The sequence below is a fragment of the Silene latifolia genome, chromosome Y (genome assembly GCF_048544455.1).
Source record: "Silene latifolia isolate original U9 population chromosome Y, ASM4854445v1, whole genome shotgun sequence".
In the NCBI taxonomy this organism is placed as follows: Eukaryota; Viridiplantae; Streptophyta; class Magnoliopsida; order Caryophyllales; family Caryophyllaceae; genus Silene; species Silene latifolia.
The window spans coordinates 211610845-211631860 of NC_133538.1; the positions used below are offsets into that span (position 1 = coordinate 211610845).

Here is a 21016-nt window from a genome sequence, read left to right on the forward strand (position 1 = left end):
TACTTGGAATGTGGGTGCAATTGAGAAATATGTTTGGTGGGTAGCAATGAAAGCTGATCATCTCTGGGTTCGCTGGGTCCATGCTGTATATATCAAGAATTCAGCTTGGAAGGATTATGAACTAGGGAGTGGTAGTAGTTGGGCTTGGAGGAAGATTTTCCAAGTCAAGAATATTTATAAAGCTAAATTATTTTTTGATACTAATGTAGAGCATTACAGTGTAAAAGAAGGGTATCATGTAGTAACTGTAAAGGGATGGGGCACCTTGCTGATAAGTGTAGGAAGGGTAAAGAGAAAGTGATGGTTAAGAAGGTGTGGAAACCTAAAGGAATAGGAGGACCTGCAAAGCCAGTACCCGTCACTAAACAAAAACCTGTCCAAATCCTACAGAGATCTTCTGTACAACAGTCTGGAGTGAGATCACTAGAGGTTCCTGTGGTAGCACAGAAGTCACCTGCACCAGTGATTGCTTTGACTCCAGTTCTAGTACAGCAGACTCTTGTGGTGGGGAGCTCCATGCCCAGAAGATTCATGGTTAAATTTATGAGAACTGAGACCGGTGAAAATAGGAGGTTCACTCATAGAGGACTTTCTTTTATGGAGTCACTAACTCATTCTCTTCAGACTTCTAGATTGGGTATAAGTACTGGAGCTATTGAAAGAGGGAAAGGTAGTAAGAGTGGAGATGAGTATGGGTAGTTGTGGTGTATAGAATATTAGAGGTATGAATAATCCTAATAAACAAAAAGAAATAAGGAGATTTTTGCTCCATAATAATATAAGGTTATTTGGTTTGTTAGAAACAAAAGTTTATCCTAAAAATTTGGAAAACGTTCGAATAAACTTGTGTGATGACTGGTCATTCTGTACCAATACCAGCTTACATAGGGGAGGCAGGATTTGGTTAATTTGGGATCCAAATTCTTTTAAGGTTGAAATTTGTGATGTCACTGTTCAGAGTATCCATGCCAGTGTTGTGGATAAAGCAAGGAAAAACAAGTTTTGGTTTACTGTTGTTTATGGTTTGAATCATGCTGCAGACAGGGAAGTTCTATGGAGTAGTCTGAGGCATTACCATAGTGTCATCTTTGGACAATGGCTTGTAGGTGGGGATTTTAACGCAAAATTGGCTAGAAATGAGCGTATAGGAGGAGCACGTTTTAGTAATGCTCAGCTTAGACCATTGTTACAGGTGGTTCAAGATTGTCAGCTTGATGATCTTAGTGCAAGGGGGGCTTTCTATACTTGGTCAAATAAACATGAAAATGGTGCAAAACTTTACAGCAGAATTGATAGAGTGTTGATTAATGATGATTGATCTACTATGTTCTCTGACAGTTATGTGCATTTCTTACCTAAGGGGATGTTTGATAATTGCCCATGCCTTATTAAGTTTGAAATGGAAGTTCAGAGAAGGGGTACTCCTTTCAAATACTTCAATATGTGGTCACTGGTGCCTGAGTACTTTGATATAGTGCAAACTGTATGGAACATTGAATGCCAAGGGACTGCTATGTATAAGGTGGTCACCAAATTGAAAGGGCTTAAATACAAGTTGAAAAAATTGAACAAGGATCAGTTTGGTGATATTGTAAACCTTACTCATATTGCTTAATTGTCTCTTCAACAGTATCAGGAAATGTTGGTGATACCCGTCGTTGTGAGTACCAAAAATAAGATTTATAATTTCCTATTAAGACTAACCTAGGCTAGTGGTAACAGGGTCGAACCACAAGGAGGCATACGTAATTTCTAGCTGTCTAATTCTAGTCTAAGGTAACGAGTGTAGGGGTTGAGTTGAATTGGTCTATACCTAAGAGTAAATCAAGACAATAAACTAAAAAGATGGATTAAACAGATAAAGAGGGAGTACTAGGATGGTCGGTTCATTATAGCTTTGGCGGCAGCATACTAAGTCGGTCTGAATCAAACACATGTGAGGCGGGAAAACAAGAGGTCCTCTCGGTCCACTCTTAACATATAGCATCTTTTGATCTCGCTATAAGTCCCTAATATCACTAATACTGACTCTCATCCTGAAAAGTGACTAACGGTCTAAACTATACCTATCTTTCGATCTCAGCACAGTTTAGTCATTTTAATTGGTGGTCTAACAACTGTCCCTATCTTTCGAACTAATGGGTCATTTATAAAATAAGCATCTAACTGGTCGCATGCATTCGATTCGTTAAATACAACATTAAAATCAATTAAAATGAAAGGTAACCTCACGTGGTCAGTCGATCGACCAGGTATAGCGGTCGATCGACTGACACGCAAATTCAGTCCAAAACAATAATACGCCGCCTACGCTATAATTCGCCTACATCCTAGCACAATTAATCTAGCTACTCATGGTACTGATAAAAACAACAATAACAATATGAACTAATGAATTCATGCTTGAAGTATTCAAATAACAAATAGCGATAAACGATAATTGGCTTTGGATACTAACTAGCAATTCTATACTAACAATGAAATAAGGATAAATCGAAATAAGGCAGAAGAATACCGAGATTGCAGAGGAACGATTGAGAATAAGAACAAAAATTCCGATGCTAATCAATATTCCAAACCCTAATTATAAAACTAAATATTACTGTGTAAAAACTTAGGTAAGATCCCCCCCTCAAAACTGATGTTCTATGTTACGTTAAATAGCAAACATACGTAACACTTATTATCAAAACCTAAACTCAATGGGCTTGCGCTTCCTCGGTCTTTTAATTCTCGTCTGGGATAGCAGATTGGTCGATCGACTGATGGTAGTGGTCGATCGACTGATCCTCAGTGTACAGTAGCTTCTGGAACCCGCATGTTGGTCGATCGACTGATGGTAGCGGTCGATCGACTGCTTGAGCTGCTACTTGACTTTTATAATCTCGTGGATTTGTCTTTTGGGCCTTGAAATGCGCACCAAGCTCGTTCCTCGGGTGAATACTTCACGTCAATTGCAATGCAGGATAGTCGGGGACGGATTTAGCTCGATTTCCATTTGGATTCTTCACATTTCGCAATAGTGTACAAAAACACGAAAGTAGACGGAAATGGGGGAAATGGCAGTATAAACTACATGAATGAGCTCTGAAATGCGTGTAAAATGGGATGTAAAACATCATATAAAAGACACGCATCAAACTTCCCCAAACCAAACCCTTGCTTGTCCCCAAGCAAGAACTAGACTCGATTTAATGACCTAATGGAACGAGTTCAATCTCAGAGCGAAATGCAACATGTAAAGCCTAAACCAATTTAATGCAAAACCAACAATCAACTAGCAAATGAATCATGCAAACGAGTTATGGAGTTGTTAAAACTACTGAACCGTCAACTGTAGAGACTTATCAAATTGGACTCTCACGGGTCGCTCAAATCACTCAAATAAGCATAGGTGAATAATGTAAAGATAGAAAGAATTCATTTGTAGTGACACTCACCTAACTACGACCTATAAGAACATGCCTGCAGTCTAATATGAAAATAATCTCTTTAACCGTACATACGCATTCCAACCAACAAGAGACCATGACACATGCCGAGGTATATATGTGGATATGTGAGGTATGGGTAAGAAGAGGCAAAACATTTATGGAAAAGTGGAGGTACAGGTGATCAAGCTAGTACTGAAACGGAACCATATGGCAACATCCAACTTCTTGCTCAAAAACAAATGGAACGGTGCTATAGCAAGCACAAATCTCACAATCTCCAGGTATAAAAGTAATCAACTAACTCCCCATAAAATATGAATAATACATGGAAGCAAAAATCGCCAAAAGATAAGGATTTTGAATTATGCGAATTGATTCTTTCTCTTTTTGTCGAACCTCAGTCGATCGACCAAAAGGGGCAGACGATCGACTGCACGAACAGTACAGAACCTCTTTTTCTCTTTCTTTTTGAATCATTTTTTTTCTTTTCCTTTTGTTTTCTTTTCTATTTTTTCTTTCCTTCCTTTTCCCAACTAAATCTCAATAAGAGCATCTACTACCAAAAACTAAGTAACAATCCCAAAAACTAAACTACTAGCTTGACCAAGGCAGGCTAAGTGTAGGATACAGTAAATGGGACAAAAAGGATATTTTTGGCGGTGTGGAGCTTATGGGTGAAACGAGAAAAGGGAAACCTCTACCACATGTGTCAACTAACCACAGACCGAATGCACACAGGTATTAAGCAGATTAAGTTCATATTTATGCACATTGACATGACATGTCTTATAAGGAGTACTACTCACATTCCTAAATAAACCGGTCATAGATGTCACCAGTTATAGGCTCTAAATCTCAGAAATATGATGTAGTTTGCCAATTTTCAAAGTCAAGTCTCCAAGTACAGTAAATAATTAACGAAAACTCGTGGGTATGCATTTACGATTCTACTAATAACATGTTAACCAAGCAAGGCTTAGGCAAAACAGGTGCAAATGCAATATCATCCTTGAAATACTACCGTTCCGACTCGACCTGTATGCTAAAATAAACGTGCATTTTATTGAATTTTTTGAAATTATTCAATTTTTTTTGTAATTTTTTTTTTGAATATAAGAATGAAATAAACAATGCAAAACAAAATGTAAACGTAAATGCAAGCAAATGATATGCGACGCAAAACCCTTCCCCAAACCAAATCACACAATGTCCCCATTGTGCAAAATCATGTAGTGAAGAAAAGAGAAATGGGAATTTGCGGGAAAAAGAAGTAAATAAGACATGAAGTGAAAATCGGGAACTTACAATACTTTAAGCGCAGCAAAGGAAACCTCCCCAAACCAGCGTGAGCTAGGAGGTTTCAGTAGCCAGCAATGCTACCATTAAGTACCTGAAAGACAAACAATACCACGCATAAAACCGAGAAAACAATATTGAAGCGGTAATTATGTGCAAAGTTACGAAAATGGAAGAAATCAGAAATGAGTCGGGAAATAAAATAGAGTATAAAACTCCCTCAATCCCCAGAAACGACCCAAAGACAAACAGGGGAAAGGTCGTGAACAGGTACAACAGCGGCAATGGTCGATCGACCATAGCTGGCAGTCGATCGACCAAAGTGAACAGGAACAGAAACTCCTGAGATGCGTAACTCAGTCGATCGACCATGGAAGGCAGTCGATCGACTGGGAAAACTACTGTAACTTTCTGATTTCTTCGAATTAGCTCAATAAGATGAGCTAATATGGTCTTGTAACCTGCAAATGCACAATAATACGCGCCCAAAATTGCGCAAAAACCCAAAGCAAAGTCTCAAACGTATAGAATCCTAAGCAAGCTAAATAAAATGCGAAGTTTCGCGCACACAAAAGCAATAAAAAGTGTCTAATAAAAGCAAATAAAAAGTTTGGAAAACATGTGATCAACTAGTAGTTGATCAAGAACGGCCACGGAATGGCCCACTTCGTCGGCTTATGGCTAATTGAGGTAGCCTCAACGATGCTTATCTTATCAGTTGCACCCTTCCTAGCCTCCACGTCCGTATGGCTCAACGGATCAACACTTTCATCATCTCCCTAGTCAATGACCTCTTCTTTCTCATCACAGTCCAAGTCGAACTCCCTTACCTTGACCGGCTCGTCATCAACTTCCTCATCAGTGGCATAGCTAAGGCAACCAAGATCTCCTCGTGAAACGATTGGCTTCTTTGCGGCTGGAGTGACTTGCAGTTCTTCCTTCCCCAAACCAGCTCCTGCAATATAAGAAATAGACAAATCTTCCTCCAATTTGCTCCCAATCTGGGGCGGAGGGGTTACAACAGGAATAGAGATAGGTGAATCGGGAAGCACAAAGTACGATTTCTTGTCAGAAACCGTGTTACAAGTCACAGGCCACATGGGGTCCTTTTTCTTAGATGGCTGAGCAAAAATAATAGAATGCTTGCCCACTTTAAAAGTCAGGGTTACTAGACCGACATCTATGATCGCACCGGTGTGCGAAATGGCCTACCCAAAATAATGGGAATATGGGCATCCTCAGGCATGTCAAGTACCACGAAGTCGACGGGGAAGAAAAACTTCCCTATTTGGACAGGGATGTCCTCCAAGACTCCTACTGGCTGGACCGCAGATCGGTCACCATCTCAGATCTTGTCATATCACACTGCGAACCTAGTCAATTTGAGCTTCCTAGCTAGACTCAAAGGCATGACGCTTATACTAGCTCCTAAGTCACATAATGCCTTCTCAATAGAGAAGGTACCTATATTGCAAGGAACAGAAAAGCTACCCGGGTCCTCTAGCTTATGGGGTGCAGTATGAGACAAATAAGAGCATGACTCTTTGGTTAACGCAACACTATGCACATTTTCAAGTGACTTTTTCTTAGACAGGAGTTGTTTCATGAATTTAGTGTAGGCATGCACCTGATTGACCAACTCAAGGAAAGGAACTTGTACATTCAAACTACGAATAACCTTTTCAAATTTATTGAAAGATACCTGTTCCTTTGTCGGAACTAGTCGCTCTGGATATGGGGCTGAGAGAAGTACCTTAGCCCTCTCTTCTAAGTCTCGCATGCCGACATCCGTGGACTTAGGCTGAAAGTCCACCTCCTTCTCCTTATTGAAGCTTGAACCCTCCTCAGACCGTCTTAAATGTGAGCCATTGACCGACATTGGGTCGAACTTCGGAATCGGGACGGACCCATCAGCACTCGGGTCTTTCCCCAACACTTTCGGAGTTGTCGAACCCCGGAACAAATGGTCTCTCAAATTATCGGGCATTGAAGGACGAAATTTCTCAATATCAGCAGGGGTATCAGTCGATCGACCGCCTTTCTCAGTCGATCGACTGAGATGTACTGATTTAAGCTCCTCAGAATTCGCATATCAGTCGATCGACGGGTATATCGGTCGATCGATCGATATACCTGGTAGACGCCTTTTTCTTTGAATTATTCGTTACAGCTTTGTTTTGACTCGGTTCCGCCTCATTCTTTTCAGGGGCATCCTCGACCATAGCAGGCCCCTCCAGGGTCTCTTACTGGTCTGTTTGAGTGGGTAAGTGTCCGGGAGCTCGAGTGGTACTCTTACTAGCCAATTGAGCAATTTCGCTCTCTAGTAGCTTCATCCCGGCCTCTCTAGCTTGGGACTCCTTCAACAACAAGTTCTTAAACTCAGCATAATCAGAACCATGGGATTGTTGTTGCTGCTGCGGCACATAGGGAGGCTTTTGGTATTGTTGTTGCTTATGATGAGGGGGAACATAAGCTTGCTGCTGCTGCTGTTGTGGAGGTTGAGTCGGATTTAGGACATTCTGGCTACTCCACCTCAAGTTGGGGTGGACATTCGGCTCATAGTACGTGTTTGTCTGCCTATAGTGTTGAAAGGCAGCACAAGACTCGAAAGGACTGGGACGATTCTCTGAGACATGTCCCTCAGCTCCACATCTTCTACAGACGAAAGGACCGTCTGAAACAACATTTACTTGGTACATCCCACCTTTAGAAGCTCCTCCTAATTCATATTTGTCAAACCTTGCAGTGAGGGCTTCTAGTGCAGCAACAAAGGAAGATTCAGCAGCTCTCCTCTGGTTTCCTCTCGAATTCCCATATTCGGCCTTATGAGTGGCCAAATCATCGATGATCTTCCACCCCTTGGTCTCTCCCATGTTCTCAGCAAATCAGCCATTGGCTGCAGCATCCAATATGGCCCTCTGATCGTCATACAGTCCATTATAGAACTGATTGCACAAGCTCTATTTTTCGAACCCATGGTGCGGTATGGTTTGCACCAGTTTCTTGAAACGGACCCATGCTTCATGAAAATTCTCGTCTGGCCCTTGTTTAAAGCTCGTGATCTGAGTTCTAATGGCATTCGTCTTCGAGGCAGAGAAGTACTTTTTGTAGAATGCCAGGGCTAAGGAATTCCAGTCGGTGATCCCATGGGCGGCTCGGTCCAGATCTCTATACCACTCTCTTGCAGCGTCACGAAGAGAGAAAATGAACAAGGTCTCCTTGATCTGATCTTGGGTTACACCGGCCGGCAGGGGTATAGAGCAACAATAATCAATTAAAATCTCCATGTGCTTGGATGCATCTTCATTTGCAGCTCCCCCGAACTGGTTTCTCTCAACCAGGTTAATGTAGGAAGGCTTTGGCTCGAATTTTCTCGCCTCTCCGGGTAGTTCGAATCCTTTGTAGAGATTCGCAGCTGTAGGCTCTGAGTGACTAGCAATGGTTGCTTCTTCAGCCATGACTGGGATTTCTGGAGAAGTAACTGTCTCAGCTGAAGAAGTAGAGGCAGGAGATGTAGGTGGATCTCCTTCGAACAGAGCGTTCTCGTAGTAGCTTGACAGAGTACTCAACTCTTCCTCTGTCGGTAATACCCTTTGTGATCGTCTCAACTCGCGCAAGGATTTCTCGATCTCAGGATTTAATGGTACTAGTTCACCACCCTGTGACCTGCGCATAAGAGGAAACTACAAAAAGAATATAAGAAAAGTTTAAGGAACGGAAGTCCCTTAAACTAAAGAAAGACTGAATAAAAACAGCTAAAAATTAGAACAATTGCCTCCCCGGCAACGGCGCCAAAATTTGATACCCGTCGTTGTGAGTACCAAAAATAAGATTTATAATTTCCTATTAAGACTAACCTAGGATAGTGGTAACAGGGTCGAACCACAAGGAGGCAGACGTAATTTCTAGCTGTCTAATTCTAGTCTAAGGTAACGAGTGTAGGGGTTGAGTTGAATTGGTCTATAGCTAAGAGTAAATAAAGACAATAAACTAAAAAGACGGATTAAACAGATAAAGAGGGGGTACTAGGATGGTCGGTTCATTATAGCTTTGGCGGCAGCATACTAAGTCGGTCTGAATCAAACACATGTGAGGTGGGAAAACAAGAGGTCCTCTCGGTCCACTCTAAACAGATAGCATCTTTCGATCTCGCTATAAGTCCCTAATATCACTAATATCGACTCTCGTCCGAAAAGTGACTAACGGTCTAAACTATACCTATCTTTCGATCTCAGCACAGTTTAGTCATTTTAATTGGTGGTCTAACAACTGTCCCTATCTTTCGATCTAATGGGTCAGTTATAAAATAAGCATCTAACTGGTCACATGCATTCGATTCGTTAAATACAACATTAAAATCAATTAAAACGAAAGGTAACCTCACGTGGTCAGTCGATCGACTAGGTATGGCGGTCGATCGACCGACACGCTAATTCACCCAAAACAATACTACGCCGCCTACGCTATAATTCGCCTACATCCTAGCACAATTAATCTAGCTACTCATGGTACTGATAAAAACAACAATAACAATATAAACTAATGAATTCATGCTTGAAGTATTCAAATAACAAATAGCGATAAACGATAATTGGCTTTGGATACTAACTAGCAATTCTATACTAACAATGAAATAAGGATAAATCGAAATAAGGCAGAAGAATACCGAGATTGCAGAGGAACGATTGAGAATAAGAACGAAAATTCCGATGCTAATCAATATTCCAAACCCTAATTATAAAACTAAATATTCGTGTAAAAACTTAGGTAAGATCCCCCTCAAAACTGATGTTCTATGTTACGTTAAATAGCAAACATACGTAACACTTATTATCAAAACCTAAACTCAATAGGCTTGCGCTTCCTCGGTCTTTTAGTTCTCGTCTGGGATAGCAGATTGGTCGATCGACTGATGGTAGTGGTCGATCGACCGATCCTCGTGTACTGTAGCTTCGGAACCCGCATGTTGGTCGATCGACCGATGGTAGCGGTCGATCGATCGCTTGAGCTGCTACTTGACTTTTATAATCTCGTGGATTTGTCTTTTGGGCTTTGAAATGCGCACCAAGCTCGTTCCTCGGGTGAATACTTCACGTCAATTGCAATGCAGGATAGTCGAGGACGGATTTAGCTCGATTTCCGCTGGATTCTTCACATTTCTGCAATAGTGTACAAAAACACGAAAGTAGACGGAAATGGGGGAAATGGCAATATAAACTACATGAATAAGCTCTGAAATGCGTGTAAAATGGGATGTAAAACATCATATAAACGACACGCATCAGTTGGTGAGGGATCCTTTAACCAAGGAGCTTTGTCAGAATGAAAGGGTGTGTGCTAAAAAGGTGGAGGAGCTCAGGAAGGCAAGGGACCAATTTCTTAGCCAGATAGCCAAATGTGACTGGTTGAGACATGGAGATGACAATACCTCTTATTTCCATGCTTGCATTAAAAGAAGGAGGGCTAAGAATAGAGTTTTTTAAATTGCTGATCTGGACAATGTTACTTGTTCTACCCCTGAGAGCATTCAAGATGCATTTGTGCAGTACTATCAGCTTCTGCTGGGGAGTGCTACTGAGGTTAAGCCTATAAATAGGAGAGTGGTAAAAGCAGGACAGTGCTTGACTGAGGATCACTGTCTCCTGTTGACTGCTCCAATTACTGATGATGAAGTTAAAACTGCTATGTTTGATATCCCTCGGACCAAGGCACCTGCCCTAGATGGACACAGTAACCAGTTTTTCAAAAATAATTGGACTATTGTGGGCTCTGATGTTATAGCTGCTGTAAAAGGGGCTATACATTCTGGTAAACTCTTAAAACAATGCAATGCTACTATCCTAACCTTTATCCCCAAAGTGGAGTTACCTGAGTCTGTTTTACAATTTAGGCCAATTACCTGTTGTAATACCATTTAAAAATGTTTGTCTAAGGTGCTATGCAGCATAATTGGCAAAGTCCTACCTGATATCATCAGTCCCAGTCAGGGTGCATTTATAAAAGGTAGGGATATTGTTGGGAATATCCTCATCTGTCATGATTTGATTAAGCTTTAAAAAAGGAAAAGTTGCTCTCCTAGGGTGCTAATGAAGCTTGATCTTCAAAAAGCCTATGATTCTGTGGCTTGGCCTTTTTGTTCTGGAAATGCTCCAAGCTACTGGATTCCCTGAGTCTTTCATTAAGATCCTCATATAATGCATTACCACTACCACGTATTCTATATCTCTCAATGGAGAAACTATTGGGTTTTTCAAAGGAAGGAGAGGGCTCAGGCAAGGAGATCCCTTATCTCCTCTCTTGTTCACTCTTTGCTTGAATTATTTAAGTAGGGTGCTGGGGGTAGTGCCTCAACATCAGAGATTCAGATTTCATCCCTTATGCAATAGGATTCAGTTGTCTCATTTATGCTTTGCTGATGACCTGATTTTATTCTGCAGAGGGGATAGGGGTTCTGTTGGACTGATGTTGTCTGCTTTTGATCATTTCTCAAAAGCGTCTGGTTTGGTCATGAATAGAGGGAAGTCTAATTTTTATTACAATGGGATTGATGAAACACTGGTGACTGAAATTGAGCAGCAGACATGGATGAAGAGGGGACATGTTCCTTTAAAGTATCTAGGAGTGAATGTTTCCCCCAAGAGATTATCCATTATGGACTGTGCGTGTTTAGTGGATAAAATAGTGGATAAAAATAGAAGCCTGGGATCCATGAAACTCCTTTATGCATGCAGAGTTGTGCTGATTAAAGTTGTTCTAAGTTCCCTGCATTGTTACTGGGCTAGACTTTTCATTTTGCCCAAAACTGTCATTGGTAAAATTGAAGCTGTTTGTAGGTCATATCTCTGGTATGGCTCTAATCATAAAGAGAGCCCTGCTTTGGTTTCTTGGGCCATAATTTGTTAATCTAGGAAACAGGGGTGGTTGGGTTTCAAAGACCTTCATACTTGGAATGTGGGTGCAATTGAGAAATATGTTTGGTGGGTAGCAATGAAAGCTGATCATCTCTTGGTTCGCTGGGTCCATGCTGTATATATCAAGAATTCAGCATGGAAGGATTATGAACTAGGGAGTGGTAGTAGTTGGGCTTGGAGGAAGATTTTCCAAGTCAAGAATATTTATAAAGCTAAATTATTTTTTGATACTAATGTAGAGCATTACAGTGTAAAAGAAGGGTATCATTGGCTCAGACCAACTGGGGAAAAGGTATTATGGTATCCTTGGGTGCTCAATAGGATGATCATACCTCGTCATGCTTTCCGATGATGGTTAGTGGTTCAGAACAGGCTCTTGACTCAGGACGGATTGCTTAGAATGGAAGTGATGTAGGTTAATTGTTGTTACTTGTGTCGAGAGATGATGGAAAGTCATGAACATCTGTTCTTTAAGTGCAGGTATAGCAGAATTTGTTTGGAGTTGGTAGTTTGCTGGTGTATGGTGGATATACCTGATAACAATTGCATTACTTGGTGGATTCAATGGAGGTAGACGTCTATGTGGTATAAACAGGCTGTGGCTATGATCCTTGCTTGCTTAATGGCTCATATCTGGTTTGCCAGGAATCGATGCTGACTGGAGGGATATTTGTCACATCCTCAAGTGCTTGTCAACAATATTAAACGAGAAGTGCAGATGCGAATTAATCAGTATGATTTTACATGTAGGAATGGTAGGGTACTTGATTGGTTGAATCACATTAGTAGTCACTCGAAATGTTAGTGCTCTGACCGTTCGAAAGTGAAATGAGATGCAATATGCGATGTAAGGGATACTTTTTAATTTTAATGAGAAGCTTACATTTTCCCAAAAAAAAAAACAACACAACCTCTCAAAACAAGGGTTATGGGTCAACCACAAACAAACTCCTCCAAGCCAAATTATCCGACCAAGGTTAACATTCCACAAAAGAAATAGAAGTATCTACAAGGCGTCATGGGAATAGCAAGAACGAAAGAACAAGTCGGGAGGGTACAAAAGTAGCTTCCAAGGTAAAACAAAAGAGAGTTTAGAAGAAACACAAGCATCAAGAGGCAAAAAATAAGGCAAGGTACACTAAGAACGAGAAATATCTTTGAGGAAGTAAAAGCATTCTTCAAAGGTTGAACAAATCTTCAATCTTCGGCAATAGGCAACAAGACTTGATCGCGATATGGGTAAGGCCATGGTTTGTTGATCCATGAACCAAGAACCAATTATTGACAATCAAGAAACATGTTAGAACCTATCATAGAGCAAGCACAATGTAGACTACCACCTTAGGTCCTTAAGTCTACCCATCTCTCATTCATTATTCAAGGTCAAGTTCAAGTTAAGTTTGGGGTACACTTGTGTGCGTCGGGAGCAACATAGGCTCTGATACCAACTGTGACACCCCGCGATAATGCGGAAAATGTAACTAATAAATTTAAGCGGAAGTTAGGAAAGTTTTAAAACTTTTATTTAAGCTTAAAGTTTTAACATGCGGGAGTCACTATTAAAAATAAAACAAGTACAATGATAAGCAAACTTAGGTTTTTACAAACCAAGCCGAGCAAATAAGGGGGAAAAGATATCCCACGAATAACAAGTCTAAAAGGTGAGTCTAAGCATAACGATAGACAAAATTCCAACGGTCAAAGTGCTTCCTAGCTCACGCATGTCTTCACCTCATAAATTCACCAACTAATACCTGTCATTCACGAAATATGAATGCCACAGTCAGTGGGGAGTTGAAGCAAAACAAATCACCTTAGGCATGTTTTTTCCCGGTTTTGGTCCCTTGACCGAAATAGGGTCCAAATAAGAAATCCGTCTAAGAAATGTGGAGCTTTTTCGGCTTGAAAGTATTCCATGAAGAGTCTAGAGTATTTTTGTCCAAGAGCTTGTGCCTTGGGAAGGAGATAATCAAAGGGAAAAGCAAGGAACAAAACCGGTGGGGCTAGGACTACACGGTTTGCAATGGTAAGTACAAGGGTCGCTTTCAAGTCCCTTTCATCCTTCCTAATTTAACCAAGACATCCACAACGCTCCTTTTGTTGCTCTACTACTCTTGCATAAGAATGGCCGAACCTCTTTTGAAGCTTCCAAGAGTCCTAATTATCATTGTCCTCATTAGTTTACTTTCTTGTTTTTCCTTTAGGATTTTTAACTTGTGTAAGACTTTAGGCCACCTTTTGAAACAGGTTTCCTAGGGGTCTTTTGGACCGTTAGATTACTAGGTTAGATGGATGGATAGGATTGTTTTGCTTAGCCTATAAAAGCAAGGCCTTCCTTAGTGTAAAAGGCAGAATTTGATGAATGAACAAACACAAGTTAGAAACCATGATTTCTACTAAACCTCTTTTGCTTAGTGCTTAGAGTCGGGTATTCTTCTTTGCTGTGTGCTTGAAGATAGTCCTTGGGTATTTTTCTTTGCTGTGTGCTTGAAAATTATCCTTTAGTCTTAACCTAGTGGCTGTGTGCTTGGGTTAATTCATATCCCAATCGCATCCTTTACTCTATTCGATTGTAGAGTTCTGGAACCGTGATTTTTAAACAGTTCTGCCGACTGTTCGATTGCAGCCTTCACAGTTTCTGTTGAGTTTTTATTCGTTTTTATCACAATTAAACAGTCCCTTTTACTGTCCAAATCATGTCAGTTTCAGTCCAGATTTGAGTCGTGAAGGTTTCACTTCAAATTGGTATCAGAGCTTCAGGTTTAGCACAATTCCATTGTTGTGCTAGTCTTGGGTTGGTAATCTTTCTTGTGAGTTCACTAAACCTTAACCACATCCAAAAACACAAAAACAACCATGAGTGAAGAAAGGTTACTTGGAATTGAGACTCAAGTAACACAACTCTCCGAGAAATGCGACCTAATGATAGATTCTTTCAATGCTATCATGGTTAACATTCTAACACCACCAAGGGGCCGAGGAAGACATCCACCTTACCGTGGTAGAGGACGTGGCCGAGGGTTTGGAGCAAGAGACCACGAAGCCAACCATGAAGAGGAGGACATACACTCGGAGGAAGAGGGTTCTTTCATGGAGATCGAGCATGAAGAGCATCCTAAAGACCTAAAGGTAGAAATTCCGGACTTCCATGGTAGTTTAAATCCCGATGACTTACTAGATTGGTTTAGGTCAATTGAAAGAGGCTTTGAATTTAAATCATACTCGGATGCTAAGTCTTTCAAGGTTGCTATTTTAAAATTCAAAGGTTATGCATCTCTTTGGTATGAAAACATGAAGAGTCAAAGGAAGAGGGATGGTAAAGAGCCCATAAAATCTTGGTCGAAATTGAAAAAGAAGCTTAGTGACAAGTTTATTCCTAAAGAATATACTCAAGACATGTTCATTAAACTTACTCAACTAAAACAAGATCAACAACCACTTGAGTCTTACATTAGGGATTTCGAACAACTCACTTTGCAATGTGAAATCAATGAGAAACCGGAACAAAAAATTGCTAGATTTGTTGAAGGGTTGGATGATAAAATTGCTAGTAGGGTCCGAATGCAACCATTGTGGTCTTTCAATGAAGCCGTGAACTTGGCTTTAAGGGTGGAAAAATGGGGCAAGGGGAAACCGTCCACTTCAAAAGTGCCGACCAAAATAACCACCAAGACTACCTATGCCGAGACCAAGCCCAAAGAAATCCCCACCCCAACCGTCACCCCCACACTTGACAAAGGAAAAGGCATTGATTACTCACAAAGAAAGACCTTACCCCTCAAAAAGTGTTTCAAATGTCAAGGTTATGGTCATTTTGCCAAAGAATTTCCAACTCAAAGAGCCCTTAGTAGCTTTGAAGTGGTTCATTGGGGAGAGGATGAGATTCTTGTGTGTGATGAGGATGAGGAATTCGAGGAAACTAAGGATGAGGAGGTAGTGTTGCCGGATTCCGGGATGAGTCTAGTCACTTGGAGAGTGTTGAGTGCTCAACCATTGGAAATGGATCAAAGACAACAACTTTTTAGGTCTAGGTGTACCATTGGAGGGAAAGTTTGCAACCTAATCATTGATGGAGGTAGTTGTACTAATGTGGCCTCTAGTGTCCTTGTTGGGAAACTTTCCTTAACCACCCAAAACCATCCATGTCCTTACAAATTGAGGTGGCTTGATAAGGGAGCCGAATTGAAGGTTGACAAACAATGCCTAGTATCTTTTTCCATTGGCAAGAATTATGTTGATAAGGTTCTTTGTGATGTTCTACCCATGGATGCTTGCCATCTCCTACTTGGTAGACCTTGGGAGTTTGATAAGAGTGCGGTGCATCATGGAAAGGATAACACTTATTCCTTTGAATTTGACAAGAAGAAGATCACTCTAGCACCTCTTCCACCATCATCCATGCTTGAACCTTGCAAAGAAGTGATGCTAATCAAGGAGGCCGAAATGGTCCCCGAAAGAAGTAATGAGAAAGGTGTTCATGTTCACTTTGTCGAGAGTGTATCCAAGGAACAAGATGAAACAGTCCCTAGCATGGTTCAAAATTCGAACAAGTTCTTTTAAGGTGATCCACCTAATGTCGAGCATGTGTCCAAGGAGCAAGATGAGCCGTTCACTAAAATGGTTCGAACAAGGGTCGAGGTCCATGAAAATGTTCCTCCAATTGCTAATCCAAGAATGAAGGACGAGGCCTCTAAAAATCCTTGGTTCGACTATGGTGTCCATAAGTTCAAGCATAAACTAGGAGAGTGTTCAAAGGTAAAAGAAAAATCCAAGTGGAGTAATGCCAATGATCGAGTCCAAGATGAGTTCTTTATCAAGATTGGAGCCGAGAGTACCATTGATGGGGCACAAGTTCATCATCCCGTCTTTCCCACCACTAATCCAATTGGGAATGAAGGCAAGGACAAGTCAAGTGCCTACTTGAAAGATCAAGGAGAAAGGGTCAAGAAACGGATTCAAGAAGGGGTCCTTAACAATGTCCAAACCGTGAGTGTCCAAGGTGGTGTGCATTGTGACTATTCCGTACTCCCTATTACAAGTTCAAATGGATATGAGCACAAGGCCAATGACATGGGCAGTGAGAATCAGACAGTCAAGGAGAGTGTTCACTCAAGCAAGCAAGGGAATGGTGTCAAAAAACGGGTTGAACAAGGGTTCATTCGTCATGGTCAATTCATGGCCAACAAGGGAAGGTCCAAGGGTTCCAAGCAAGGGACGAAATTCAGAATTGGGGATCAAGTTTGGGTCCGTTGGTGCAAGTTAGGAACCCTTACAAAAGGGGATAAGCTCATGTCAAGAGAAGGAGGTCCATTCAAGGTCACTAGTCAAGTCGGGTATGATGAGTATAAGGTCGACTTATTGGGAACCCATGCCACATTCCATGCTAGTGAATTAAGTCATTGTGAAGAAGTGCCTAGTGATGAAAATGCCGAGGATTTGAGGACAAATCCTTTCCAAGAGAAGGAGTTTGAAGCAAAACAAATCACCTTAGGCATGTTTTTTCCCGGTTTTGGTCCCTTGACCGAAATAGGGTCCAAATAAGAAATCCGTCTAAGAAATGTGGAGCTTTTTCAGCTTGAAAGTATTCCATGAAGAGTCTAGAGTATTTTTGTCCAAGAGCTTGTGCCTTGGGAAGGAGATAATCAAAGGGAAAAGCAAGGAACAAAACCGGTGGGTCTAGGACTACACGGTTTGCAATGGTAAGTACAAGGGTCGCTTTCAAGTCCCTTTCATCCTTCCTAATTTAACCAAGACATCCACAAGGCTCCTTTTGTTGCTCTACTACTCTTGCATAAGAATGGCCGAACCTCTTTTGAAGCTTCCAAGAGTCCTAATTATCATTGTCCTCATTAGTTTACTTTCTTGTTTTTCCTTTAGGATTTTTAACTTGTGTAAGAGCTTGTGTAAGACTTTAGGCCACCTTTTGAAACAGGTTTCCTAGGGGTCTTTTGGACCGTTAGATTACTAGGTTAGATGGATGGATAGGATTGTTTTGCTTAGCCTATAAAAGCAAGGCCTTCCTTAGTGTAAAAGGCAGAATTTGATGAATGAACAAACACAAGTTAGAAACCATGATTTCTACTAAACCTCTTTTGCTTAGTGCTTAGAGTCGGGTATTCTTCTTTGCTGTGTGCTTGAAGATAGTCCTTGGGTATTTTTCTTTGATGTGTGCTTGAAAATTATCCTTTAGTCTTAACCTAGTGGCTGTGTGCTTGGGTTAATTCATATCCCAATCGCATCCTTTACTCTATTCGATTGTAGAGTTCTGGAACCGTGATTTTTAAACGGTTACGATTGTTCGATTGCAGCCTTCACAGTTTCTGTTGAGTTTTTATTCGTTTTTATCACAATTAAACAGTCCCTTTTACTGTCCAAATCATGTCAGTTTCAGTCCAGATTTGAGTCGTGAAGGTTTCACTTCAAATTGGTATCAGAGCTTCAGGTTTAGCACAATTCCATTGTTGTGCTAGTCTTGGGTTGGTAATCTTTCTTGTGAGTTCACTAAACCTTAACCACATCCAAAAACACAAAAACAACCATGAGTGAAGAAAGGTTACTTGGAATTGAGACTCAAGTAACACAACTCTCCGAGAAATGCGACCTAATGATAGATTCTTTCAATGCTATCATGGTTAACATTCTAACACCACCAAGGGGCCGAGGAAGACATCCACCTTACCGTGGTAGAGGACGTGGCCGAGGGTTTGGAGCAAGAGACCACGAAGCCAACCATGAAGAGGAGGACGTACACTCGGAGGAAGAGGGTTCTTTCATGGAGATCGAGCATGAAGAGCATCCTAAAGACCTAAAGGTAGAAATTCCGGACTTCCATGGTAGTTTAAATCCCGATGACTTACTAGATTGGTTTAGGTCAATTGAAAGAGGCTTTGAATTTAAATCATACTCGGATGCTAAGTCTTTCAAGGTTGCTATTTTAAAATTCAAAGGTTATGCATCTCTTTGGTATGAAAACATGAAGAGTCAAAGGAAGAGGGATGGTAAAGAGCCCATAAAATCTTGGTCGAAATTGAAAAAGAAGCTTAGTGACAAGTTTATTCCTAAAGAATATACTCAAGACATGTTCATTAAACTTACTCAACTAAAACAAGATCAACAACCACTTGAGTCTTACATTAGGGATTTCGAACAACTCACTTTGCAATGTGAAATCAATGAGAAACCGGAACAAAAAATTGCTAGATTTGTTGAAGGGTTGGATGATAAAATTGCTAGTAGGGTCCGAATGCAACCATTGTGGTCTTTCAATGAAGCCGTGAACTTGGCTTTAAGGGTGGAAAAATGGGGCAAGGGGAAACCGTCCACTTCAAAAGTGCCGACCAAAATAACCACCAAGACTACCTATGCCGAGACCAAGCCCAAAGAAATCCCCACCCCAACCGTCACCCCCACACTTGACAAAGGAAAAGGCATTGATTACTCACAAAGAAAGACCTTACCCCTCAAAAAGTGTTTCAAATGTCAAGGTTATGGTCATTTTGCCAAAGAATTTCCAACTCAAAGAGCCCTTAGTAGCTTTGAAGTGGTTCATTGGGGAGAGGATGAGATTCTTGTGTGTGATGAGGATGAGGAATTCGAGGAAACTAAGGATGAGGAGGTAGTGTTGCCGGATTCCGGGATGAGTCTAGTCACTTGGAGAGTGTTGAGTGCTCAACCATTGGAAATGGATCAAAGACAACAACTTTTTAGGTCTAGGTGTACCATTGGAGGGAAAGTTTGCAACCTAATCATTGATGGAGGTAGTTGTACTAATGTGGCCTCTAGTGTCCTTGTTGGGAAACTTTCCTTAACCACCCAAAACCATCCATGTCCTTACAAATTGAGGTGGCTTGATAAGGGAGCCGAATTGAAGGTTGACAAACAATGCCTAGTATCTTTTTCCATTGGCAAGAATTATGTTGATAAGGTTCTTTGTGATGTTCTACCCATGGATGCTTGCCATCTCCTACTTGGTAGACCTTGGGAGTTTGATAAGAGTGCGGTGCATCATGGAAAGGATAACACTTATTCCTTTGAATTTGACAAGAAGAAGATCACTCTAGCACCTCTTCCACCATCATCCATGCTTGAACCTTGCAAAGAAGTGATGCTAATCAAGGAGGCCGAAATGGTCCCCGAAAGAAGTAATGAGAAAGGTGTTCATGTTCACTTTGTCGAGAGTGTATCCAAGGAACAAGATGAAACAGTCCCTAGCATGGTTCAAAATTCGAACAAGTTCTTTTAAGGTGATCCACCTAATGTCGAGCATGTGTCCAAGGAGCAAGATGAGCCGTTCACTAAAATGGTTCGAACAAGGGTCGAGGTCCATGAAAATGTTCCTCCAATTGCTAATCCAAGAATGAAGGACGAGGCCTCTAAAAATCCTTGGTTCGACTATGGTGTCCATAAGTTCAAGCATAAACTAGGAGAGTGTTCAAAGGTAAAAGAAAAATCCAAGTGGAGTAATGCCAATGATCGAGTCCAAGATGAGTTCTTTATCAAGATTGGAGCCGAGAGTACCATTGATGGGGCACAAGTTCATCATCCCGTCTTTCCCACCACTAATCCAATTGGGAATGAAGGCAAGGACAAGTCAAGTGCCTACTTGAAAGATCAAGGAGAAAGGGTCAAGAAACGGATTCAAGAAGGGGTCCTTAACAATGTCCAAACCGTGAGTGTCCAAGGTGGTGTGCATTGTGACTATTCCGTACTCCCTATTACAAGTTCAAATGGATATGAGCACAAGGCCAATGACATGGGCAGTGAGAATCAGACAGTCAAGGAGAGTGTTCACTCAAGCAAGCAAGGGAATGGTGTCAAAAAACGGGTTGAACAAGGGTTCATTCGTCATGGTCAATTCATGGCCAACAAGGGAAGGTCCAAGGGTTCCAAGCAAGGGACGAAATTCAGAATTGGGGATCAAGTTTGGGTCCGTTGGTGCAAGTTAGGAACCCTTACAAAAGGGGATAAGCTCATGTCAAGAGAAGGAGGTCCATTCAAGGTCACTAGTCAAGTCGGGTATGATGAGTATAAGGTCGACTTATTGGGAACCCATGCCACATTCCATGCTAGTGAATTAAGTCATTGTGAAGAAGTGCCTAGTGATGAAAATGCCGAGGATTTGAGGACAAATCCTTTCCAAGAGAAGGAGTTTGAAGCAAAACAAATCACCTTAGGCATGTTTTTTCCCGGTTTTGGTCCCTTGACCGAAATAGGGTCCAAATAAGAAATCCGTCTAAGAAATGTGGAGCTTTTTCAGCTTGAAAGTATTCCATGAAGAGTCTAGAGTATTTTTGTCCAAGAGCTTGTGCCTTGGGAAGGAGATAATCAAAGGGAAAAGCAAGGAACAAAACCGGTGGGTCTAGGACTACACGGTTT

General features: G+C 41.2%; 1 protein-coding gene and 1 non-coding gene across 2 annotated transcripts; both read left to right on the forward strand.

Annotated features, from left to right (window-relative positions):
- The first annotated feature begins 300 nt into the window (after positions 1-300).
- Positions 301-12346, forward strand: LOC141630019 (uncharacterized). Its single transcript, XM_074442913.1, has 7 exons — positions 301-695; positions 880-1248; positions 1339-1591; positions 10277-10602; positions 11168-11575; positions 11639-11933; positions 12287-12346. The coding sequence occupies exons 1-7, from the start codon at positions 301-303 to the stop codon at positions 12344-12346; spliced, it is 2106 nt and encodes a 701-aa protein (XP_074299014.1).
- On the forward strand, positions 7701-7807 carry LOC141636717 (small nucleolar RNA R71). The gene has a single exon (XR_012541309.1). It is a non-coding gene; the product is annotated as a small nucleolar RNA R71 (small nucleolar RNA).
- Positions 12347-21016: the final 8670 nt, after the last annotated feature.